This window comes from Olea europaea, chromosome 7 (assembly GCF_002742605.1).
Source record: "Olea europaea var. sylvestris chromosome 7, O_europaea_v1, whole genome shotgun sequence".
In the NCBI taxonomy this organism is placed as follows: domain Eukaryota; kingdom Viridiplantae; phylum Streptophyta; class Magnoliopsida; order Lamiales; family Oleaceae; genus Olea; species Olea europaea.
Genome location: NC_036243.1, coordinates 11,031,614 through 11,042,607, shown reverse-complemented (window position 1 = coordinate 11,042,607; position 10,994 = coordinate 11,031,614). Strand labels below are relative to the sequence as shown.

Sequence of the window (10,994 nt, the reverse complement as noted above, 5' to 3'; positions counted from 1 at the left end):
TCATGTGAATGTTTCTCACGAACTCTTAAATTTCATTCTAATAACTATTTACAATAACCATGCATCGATTATTTAGCATAGTGGCACCCTCAACTGGATCCATGAAAGAATCCAAAGAAAATATGAGGGTAAAATTTTATACAAACAATTTTGTGGAGACATATTCCAGATTATCCATTTACTCACTTTCGCTTTATATAAAACCAAACTACATTTAAAAAAATTTAAATATGAGTTTGGTAGGGGGGGAAAAGGCAAAGCAACCTACTTTATTTCCTTTTCTGGAAGTCATGACTCGTGATCTATTATTAGAAGCTTTTTAAATTCTAACAAGCATCCCTTAGCAATTACACAATCCATATTTCAAAAATGAACTGCACTTTTCTCTCTTTTAGAAAATTTAATCGGAAAATGAGCATATTTGATAACCTGGCTTCAAAACCAAGCACATATGTACAAGGTTTTAATTGCCAATAAAATAAACGGATCCAAGATTCTACCATAACATTTTACTCCTCCTTCAAAATGTCACAATCAAAATCGTCAAGAAATTCTATTTCCGGAAATAATACTGATAATTAGATCCAAGATTCGACCATAAGATTTTGCTCCTTCTCAGAAACCCAATCAATATAGTCCAAATGATTTAGGAAGTTCTAATTTCTATAGAAAAATATATATAATATCATTAATGCATCAAAAATTAACCCGTTTTATAATTTGAAATATGCCTCGGCGAGATTTGACGAATTAGACGAATGGAATATCAAAATAACACTCCAATGAAGCATAACCGTTACAAAGAACGGCAAATGGACAGAGATGTAATAAGAAAAAATCATATATGCCACAATGAATCACCTGAATTCGATAAACGGGTCATTAAATTCTTAACGTCATTGCAAAAATTAGTCCCAGTAACGATCGAGATCATTTAAATCTGACCATAAAATGAAAAAAATTCAGCATTTCTTACCTTTTTCTGCTGTGGATTAAATCCAAAGGACGAAATATATTACAGCAAGAGAGAAAGGGAAAGGATATTTTTCAAATGATTTGAATAGTAATAGGATAAAAAGGAGCGTCTTAATGGAAATTGAAAAATTGCAGTAGAGGTTCCCAATCTATTAATGTTGTAGCAAGTTGGTCTCTAATATTTATTATTTGACATACAAGTCCACTTCCCTCTGCTCCAGCCACAAATAACCCATCATAGGCAAGCTAGAGCAATCGAGGTGAAAGAATAATGCAGAGAAGGAAATAACCTTGCATGCATTGGGACGAGTTTGGATATAAAATTACTTCATTGACTAATTATTGAACAAAAAATTACGCTTCATGCAACGTATAATATAAAACATATTGAAGTATGTTCATCATATTACTTGCTTGTCAAACTAAATTTGATCCGATCTTTGTTAATCGGATGTACTAATTTTGGAGTTCTGCTTTTCATTTCTGTGTCTCTCTTTTGATTATTTATTATTGAAATTCTCCTAACTGCATGATTCTGGAATTTCCCTGTAGCCTTAACTGATAATTAAGCCAAAAGAACGAGTAAAGACAACCAATTTTCCTCAAAGTGAAGAAACGAGGCACGAAATTGATTGGTGTTGTGCCTTAGCAGTATCCCAGGAGTTTGATATCCATGCTTCTGACCCATTGCAAATCAAGTTCTGCTTTAAATTCAACAACATTCATGTGTTGCTCTTCAATTCTTCACACCACTGCAAGTTCTGCTTCTTTCTCGTCTCTTGAATTCGTATACACACAAGTCCCTTGAAAGTTTTCACCCGCTTTGGGAAAAACTTGTATACAGTTTTCTCTCTTTCATGACTGGAAAAGTTGGAGTACAATGATTAACATCGGATGCACCAGAAAACCCTGAACAGAACACAAATCCTACAACCCCTGAATCACATCAAACACATTACGCTTATTTCTATTAGATAAATTTGCACGAGACACCGCAATTTTTCCACTCTACCTCACCCCTATATCTGGAAGGTGTCAAGAGCAGACTGCTGGAAGCTCTGACAGCTCTTACCTGTGCCACAGCAATTCTAGCAATGGCCTGGGTGAATCATCATTTCCAGATGTTTTATTCTCATTTTTATCCTGGGGATTTTCTTTTTCTTTTTCTTTCAAGAACTCCACAACATAATTCCCACCTCCATCACTTATGTTCCACAAAACTTCATAATAATAAATATAACTTCTCTCGAGCTAAACTTCCTGAAAATGCAAGAAATTCTCCAAGAAATGCATTCTTCACCGGCAATTCATGGATTCAAGATGCTTGAGTAAAACCATAAGTTCTTTGCATTTTCCTAAGGCCGAACAAATTCATGAGAGAAATTGAAAAAAGCAAAGTAGAGTAAAGAAAAGCACATTACTTACCTTAGAATTTCAGGGTTTATACTTTACCTTAGAATTTCAGGGTTTATACTGGACTAGTTCAGAAAGATGATCTTTGAGTAAAAAGAGAGTGCTTAATCAGACATGGAAAGATTAGCTGAGATTATTTGAGAGATTTGATTAGGATAATAGCTAATTAAACCTCCATAAAACTCTCTATCCAGTGGGTTGTGGCTTGTGGGTTTGCCTCTCAACGGTCATCAATTCGAGTCTCCTCAAGACTATTGAGGTGAGTACTCAATCGTTAACTTCGGGGCCTCGTGGTATTAGTTGAAGTGCACGTAAGTTGGCCCGGACATCCACGATCATCAAAACAGAAAATAAAAAATAAAACTCTCTATCCGGAGAGAGGGGTAGGGAGGGATAATAACTTGAACTTCCTCTCCCAACAGATCTGAAGCGAAATAAAATTTGTTTGCTTATCTCGATCCAGTACACCACGCAAGGCTGCGTTTTAAGTATCAGGGAGTGTTTGGTGTTGACAGATAATAAACAAGCAGATATTTATGCGCCACAAAGAATCAACTCTATTAAATACTCACTTTGCACTCATTTTAATTCCAGAATATTTAGCAATACTTCTTTCAAGCCAAAGGTACCAAAAGATATATAGAGAGAATTTAATGTTACAACACTTGAAGTTGAGGCTTGCAATTATACGGTGATTGCTACATTTATAAGGACACGATCAATGGATTCGTGTGCACGACAACATTTGCAGACAGAGACAAGACTGATATGAAATATTTTCTAAATGAGATCTATTTGTGCTATGATTTCCAAGCAAAGAACGAGATTGCTTTTTCCATATGAATTTGAAGGAGGATCGGATGCTTTGTCTTTTGTCTTACTTTTCCCAGCAAGAAGCTAGAGCGAAGAGGCCAACAATCGAAAGACTAAATCAATCCCCTCAGCATATGGAGGAATTTCGGCAACATCTTGTACCGTTGGTAGGTAAGAGGATCTATAGTTTAATTAAATTCCAGTGTCCCCGTTTTATTTTATGGACAGAAATAAGTAGATTGGGTAGATGCAGATACTTGAGCTTCAGAGAAAGATCCTCTATCCAGAAAGATATATTCACAATTCCGTTCAACCAAATTAAGGTATGCAAATAACTATTCAACAAATAACCTTTCTTCCATCAATTCACAAGCAGTAAGCCAGATAATTATTCAAGTAATTATCAATGTGTACTTGGTACTTACAGTAAAGTCATAAAATAATGTCCAAAGAAATTCAGGCAAACTTCTCTGTCTTTTGTTCTTTCCGTTGAGCAATGAAATTAAGATCTTTCAACCCAATGAACAGTCTATACATATCTGTTAAGCACGGTGTTTGACTAAATGAAATAATTGATAAGGTGACTGTGGCACGTTTGGCTCCAACAAGAGTCCTTTCAAAGATATTTGGAACCTCACTTTTAGGAGCAAAAACTGAAAAACAGAAAGGGAAAAAAAAGAAGCAATAAACATCTAGACAATGGGGAGAAAACAAATTAAATTAAGATTGAACAGATATCTGCTTGTGAATCAAATTCAACACACTGCCAAATTAGTAAAGACTTACAAGTATAACATTACTAAGGAAAGGAATAGTTCCCTACATCTAGATGGTGGAGAAATATGACAGCTGAAGATGCAATTCTTAGGAGCAATAAGGAGCAATAGAGGATTCATTTGCCAGTGCATGACTTTATACTCCGTCCAGTTCCTAAACCATAATTATCCCAAAATATATTCATCTAACAGCAACTTCTATGCAATATTTTCATACAATTAATTATTGCTTAGAAAATTACAAGTAGAAAAAATAGTAAGGGTGAAAATAACTTACATAGACCACTGGCGCTAAATGACGATAAAAGTATTGGTGCATTAATTCAAACCTCATAGAGATAAACTTTAAAAAATAAAAATAAAAAGGGAAGGCCTGATGCTTGAAACTCGGAGGTTTTAATCTCAATTACAAAAAGCTATCAATTCAATGTTCATGTCTGTGAGGGACAAAACATACCTCTAGATCTTGTGAAGTTGGAAAAATACCCCTTCGGAAATCTGTAAAGATCAAATAGAAAAAAACTCTCTTTGACTAGCGCTACTCTTGAAAAAGTAGCAGCTGCCAGTTCCCTAAACAAGTATACAAAGTCTAAATCAATCATGCCTAATTTACACACGTGATGCCCTGTGAATTATCCATAGTTTCCCCAAGAATTTGCCCAGATCTCTTTTTCTTGTCATGTTTTTCATCATGGTTAACACCAAACCAAAGAGCTATTTTCTCAACTCCCTCATTCCAAGGGCTAATTGATGTGCCCGAGCACTTCCTGCTATTTTTGAACTTAAATTTTATTGTGGTCCTCTCATTCAATGGAATCTTTCTCCTGTCCTTCATAGATTTACACGACTGGGTCCCAATATGCGCGTGTGGGCTTTGGCTTAACCTACTAGCATGTAGGTTCTCTCCCCCTCAAAGACTATTGGTACCTCTTGGGGCCCAAACCCAAGTCTCAAACTTAAGCTATATAAGGTGGTTTATATTCTTCTAGTTTTCCTACGTGGGATTGGTATTTTTCAATTTCCCATATATTTTATTTCAACATCAAGTGGGCATCTTTTGGCCTTAATTTCTCATTCACCCTAAATTGGTTTTGAGAAAATAAATATACCATATTAATCTACTCATGGAGTAGAACACATTCGGCCAAAGAAATCTTATTTCCGATTAACGGGGCCCACTAAATTAATTGGTCAAAAGTTGGTCAAACCAACTAATTAAAACCAATTTTTCCAACACCTTCCACTGCAAGCTCAGCTTCTTTCTTGACCCTTGAATTCAAATACACACGAGTCTCAGGATCTGGAAACTTTGGCAACCAACCAGGTATATGTTCATCGGGGGGGGTCACCCATTTGCACAAAACTTGTTGGAGATTTAAAGCAATGAAGAGAGGAAAATTGGTAATAAAAGAATATAGATATACTAAGAGGCTTGAACACGAAAATGATAACGCTATCCTCAAACGTTATTTGCCCCTTTTCCAATGCTTTTGAGGAGTTCCGACAAATAGTTTGTAGGATTAAACAAGCCTTCGTGTGAATAACACCAAAAGCAAAGTGTATCTTTCACAAAGAACAAGTGAAAATAGATATAAGATTGATTATGTGATAATTTGGGAGAATAATCTTGTGGTGGATTTCTTAATTTTCTCAAGAGTGTTTTTCTTTGCAATTGGAACACTTATTTATAGGCTTTGAAGGGTTCCCACGAAATGGTGCAAAATTATGTTGAAAAGGCACCAAATTCAAAAGAAAAAGGGTAAAAAACGAATCCCAAACAATCACTTTGTATAACCATGCAACCGCATGGGCTATAACCATGCGGTCGCACGGTTATAGTGCAAGTGGCCCTCCCAGTTTCGGGAGGGCCTCATGCAGCCGCATGGGCTTAACCCGTGTAGCCACATGGTTAAGCCCAAAAAATTTTTTTTTTTTTATTTTGAACAACTAAAATTCTAACAATTGATGGAAAATATTGTTCACAATCAATAAACGGTGTATAGGATGAAAACGGAATTGAAATTGAAATGAAAACGGACCAAAATGAAAACGGAATTGAAAACTGAACAGGGCCGCATGGGCAAATATCCATGCGGTTGCACGATGATGTACCGAGGCCACATGGCCTCGGACATGGGTTAAAACCATGCGGTCGCATGGTTGTAAATTAGGGACCGTTGGACAATTTTTTGGTTTGAATTTTGGCAGCTTTTCATTTCATTTTGGCACCTTTTCGTGTGGCAATGTTTCATGTCTATAAATAAGTGATTAATGGACATTGAAAAATAATTACAAGTATGTGAAAAACATATTAACAAATCCACATGAAAGAATTAAACTTTCTTCCCTCCATATTCATGTTCTTCAAGTGTTCTTCAAGATTCGGGTGGAAAAATCATTTGTGCTTTTGTGATTTTCTACAACAAGGTTTGATCAATCCTATGAACTATTTGCCATAAAACCTTTTAAGCACCAAATTTGTATACGAGAAGGGGCAAATATCGTTTGAGGACAACGAATCATTTTCGTGTTTGAGCCTTCCATATTGGTTTGTTTTCCTTGTTAATTTCCATCTTCTTGAATTTCTATTTCTTAATTTTCATCTCCATTTTCCCCGATGGCATAAATTTCCAACAATCTCAAACGATATTTTTTTTGTGATGGAGAATGAGATGTCTATGGCAACAATCAAGATGGATCGAGACTTTGTTGATGTCACTAACTTCAAGAGATGGTTTGACTTGTAGAAAAAGTATAAATCCAGATTTGTGTATTCGGAATTCGGTAATTGTGCCTTCTCAAATCTAAATTCAGTAAGTCAAATTTTTGTTTGATTTTACGTTAGTAAAATTGAATTTGTGCATGTTAGATTCTGTTTTACATGCATGATTTCACTTTTATGAGAAATCTGTTTGAATGAAATTTATTTAAATGAGAAACCAACTTGATGGATGCATATGCTTTTGGATTTATATGATTTCTCAATTATGAACCATCATTAGCGGAACCATCATGTTTGTAAACAAAATGAAAGAAAATGAAGTTTCAGTATATGCAAAAGGTTATATAGATTTCTGAATTTCATTTCCTGAATGCATGGTTTATCAAAAGATGTGAATAAATTATTAAATGCATGAATGAGTGCGATGCTTATATATGAAAGAGTGCGATGCTTACACCTATTTATGTGTAATTTGAATTGGTGTGAGAATTAGTGTTTAAATTAAAAATGAAAGATTGTGTCAATTCATTTTGAAGTTTCCATAACTACCAATATTCTAAAATTGTATGTGAAATGTATAAATGTTTGAAAGGATGCGATCATTTTGTTGAAAGTACATGAACTTTTGAAGGAATATTGCTATTCTTTTTGAATAGGTGCCTTATTGTTTAAAATAAAATGACACACACTGGAAACAAATGTTACTATCTTGTGAAGTGTCACTAGTTTGATAAGTTGCATACATTCTTTGGTCTATGTGTTGACATTGGTCAAATTTGTATGATCAAATTAAAGAGAATTTGATTAAAGTACAAGTGCATTTGCTTGAATTATGACAAATTGTGATATGTTCTATTAGAAATTGTTTGCGCAATTACTGAGACATGGAATCATTTTATAGAACACAAAATTATGTCTATAGTTGGCGGTGATGCTTGATATCTTTGAAAATGGTAGTAAAAATGATCTTATGTAAGATTATATTTGCATAAGAATATGACAAAATGTGATTTTGTCCAAATGTGAATAAGGTAAACATGTATCTTATTATCCAATATGACATAATGCTATCTTGTGAAAGTGATAAGTTGTAAAAAGATTGGAGAAGTTGCAATTCTTGTGAATTAAGAAAAAATATTCTTCTTTATTCATTGAATGTGACTTCAATTATGGAACCAATTGATTTGGTTTAAACTTGGAAAAGCATTGTTGGTCTATGAGGTAACCTTGGTAAAATTGTGTGATCACAATTAAGATGGTCGATTTGAAGTAAGTTGTGACTTAACGACCACTATCTAAAAATACTTAAAATAGATGATAAATGAATCGAACTGTGAAAGAGTTGATGAAATCTAAGTTCAATTACAATCCCAAATGTGGGGGTTGACATAATGAGGAACTCTAAGTTCGAATATAACTCGAAATGTGGAGGTTAACTTTAAATGCTTGAGAACCTATATGAGAAGTTCAATATTTATGAATGCAATATTACATGATTGCATATAAATTCCTAAGTGAGGAATTGTGGGGGTAACTTAATTTAAAAGTTACCATATCATTTACATATTAATCATAGAAAAATATCTATGAAGGAAGAAAAGGTAGAAAAGTCCTTATGATTATAATTATAAGGATGAGATACATTATCATTAAGTTTAAGTGGATAATTTGGGTGAAAGCCAATCACGGTGCTTTCAAAACCAATGTGAATATTTAAGAGTATTCATAAGTTGAAGATCACTGTAATATTTTAATAATGAAATATGAATACCCAAGTGTGAGATCCACAATAAAATTGATTGAGAAGTGTAATGATTTGATAAAAATGTTCAAACCATGTTTGGATATAAATAAAACTTTAAATAAAGCAAGTGAGAAGCATATGGCTTCACAAAAGGATTTCTTGGTGGTGACAAATTGTATCTATCAAATGAATCGATCGTTGGCTAGCTATACTTTGATAAGATACTAAGTCACATGAAATGAAAAGTAAAGACATATAAGTCTTAAAGGTGACGTCACAAGGAAATTATCAAAGGTGGAATAATTTTCGAAGAGAATTTAGCGAATCCTTTAACTAGACCACTAAATAAAACTTTAGTGGCATATACTTCGAGTAAGATGGGGTTGAAACTCCTAAACTATAAAGGTCCACCAATGACGGCAACCCTACCCATCGCTTACTCAAAAGGGTAATCCATGGGTTCAAAGGGTAACAAACAAGTCATTCGATATGTGGGATAGTTTCGGCATTATTAAAATTCGCAATAACCCTATCCTAAGTAAAATAATGCTGGTTGTTACTGAAATGAGGGTTGAGTATTGAAGCTCTTAATGAAGTCTAGTACTAAAATACAAGTACCTCTAAAAGTAACAAAAGTACTGGAAGAACTTTACCTAAACAAATTTCAAGGTGGTGCCGCTTCAATAGAGAGTTGGAGTTTCTCTCTTAAAAGTTTGTTGAATAAGATGAGCGCAATGCCATATTAGCGCTAAGCGAGTTGAGGAACTTGAGAACACGTAATGCTCGTGTGTGTATTCTTACCGGTATTGTCACATGGAACAAATGGTTCAAAGTTTCACGCTACGTTTGATTTCAACTTTACTTTGTTTGAATTACACTATGGTTAGATTCAAATCGAAAGATATCTAATCCTTATGTATGAGTATTATTTATTTTGAATATGAGAGTTTATTGAATTTTGAACAAGTGGGGGATTGATGGAAAATATTGTTCACAATCAATAAATGGTGTATGGGATGAAAACGGAATTGAAATCGAAATGAAAACGGACCAAAATGAAATTGGAATTGAAAGCTGAACAGGGCCAAATTTTGGGGTCGCATGGGCAAATATCCATGCGGTCGCACGATGATGTACCGAGGCCACATGGCCTCGGACATGGGTTAAAACCATGCGGTCGCATGGTTGTAAATTAGGGACCGTTGGACAATTTTTTGGTTTGAATTTTGGCAGCTTTTCATTTCATTTTGGCACCTTTTCGTGTGGCAATGTTTCATGTCTATAAATAAGTGATTAATGGACATTGAAAAATAATTACATGTATGTGAAAAACATATAAACAAATCCACATGAAAGAATTAAACTCTCTTCCCTCCATATTCATGTTCTTCAAGTGTTCTTCAAGATTTGGGTGGAAAAATCATTTGTGCTTTTGTGATTTTCTACAACAAGGCTTGATCAATCCTACGAACTATTTGCCATAAAGCCTTTTAAGCACCAAATTTGTATACGAGAAGGGGCAAATATCGTTTGAGAACAACGAATCATTTTCGTGTTTGAGCCTTCCATATTGATTTGTTTTCCTTGTTAATTTCCATCTTCTTGAATTTCTATTTCTTAATTTTCATCTCCATTTTCTCCGATGGCATAAATTTCCAACAAAACTTGCATACAATTTTCTCTCTTTGACAACTGGAAAAGTCGGAATTGGATATGCAGATGGGAATTCCTCAGCTTCTTCAGCGTACTGAATAATGTCCCTAATTACTCTAGAACGAGTAAGACAATGATTAACGTCGGAAGCACCAGAAAACCCCTGAACAGAACCCAAATCCTCCAACCCCTGAATCACATCAAACACATTACATTCGTTCCTATTATCTAAATTTGCACAAGCCGTGGCAATTTTTACAATCTCTCTAATGTACCTCACCCCTACATCAGAAAGGGTGTCGAGAGCAGACTGCTGAAAGCCCTGATACCCTAGGCTGTGGCATACCTGTGTCACGGCAATTCTAGCAATGGCCTGGGCGAAATCATCATTTCCGGGTGTTTCATTCTTCTTTTTATCCTGGCGTTTGTAGAACTGAACGCCATACTTCCCATCTCCATCACTCATATAGCACCACTTCATAATCATAAATGTAACTTCGCTCAAACTAAACTTCCAGAAAATGTAAGTAATTCTCCAAAGATTCAAGAAAAAAATGCATTTTTCACCAGAATTTTATCGGTTCAAGAAGGCTGAGTAAAACCCTGAGCTCTTGCATTTTCCCACGCCAGAACAAAATTCGTGAAAGAAATTGAAAAATGTAAATAAGAGATTACGTAACGTTACTTACCGGAGATTTACAGGTTTTTCTATTTATTGAGAGGTTTATTGAGTGATTATTTGAGATATTCGATTAGGATTATAATTAATCAAACCGAAATAAAACCCTTGATCCACAGCGGGGCGGGGTGGTGGTCGCGATGGATACGAGTCTGTGTTAATCTTTCTATAATATAAACGGCATGTCTGTATAAGAGCAGTTGCCGAAGACCGATTTCA

General features: G+C 34.8%; 3 protein-coding genes across 3 annotated transcripts in view; all 3 read right to left on the bottom strand.

Moving 5' to 3' along the window:
- The window catches only part of LOC111396981 (protein SPIRAL1-like 1), a 2,998-nt gene extending 1,925 nt beyond the window's left edge, over positions 1-1,073 (bottom strand). Inside the window, exon 1 of the mRNA XM_023023635.1 lies at positions 977-1,073. The gene's annotated coding sequence lies outside the window, so the exon portion shown is untranslated. The remainder of the gene's footprint in view (positions 1-976) is intronic.
- LOC111397890 (transcription initiation factor TFIID subunit 8-like) overlaps positions 1-10,994 on the bottom strand; it is a 15,986-nt gene extending 4,992 nt beyond the window's left edge. Inside the window, exons 1-2 of the mRNA XM_023024858.1 lie at positions 10,070-10,994; positions 5,215-5,430 (exon numbers count right to left, since the gene is read on the bottom strand). Of these exons, the coding sequence (XP_022880626.1) occupies positions 5,215-5,430; positions 10,070-10,583 (730 nt within the window). The 5' untranslated portion in view covers positions 10,584-10,994. The remainder of the gene's footprint in view (positions 1-5,214; positions 5,431-10,069) is intronic.
- Positions 3,540-4,832, bottom strand: LOC111396980. Its single transcript, XM_023023634.1, has 2 exons — positions 4,435-4,832; positions 3,540-3,854 (listed from the first exon to the last, which is right to left on the bottom strand). Exons 1-2 carry the CDS (start codon positions 4,577-4,579, stop codon positions 3,658-3,660), a joined length of 342 nt encoding a protein of 113 aa, XP_022879402.1. The 5' UTR covers positions 4,580-4,832; the 3' UTR covers positions 3,540-3,657.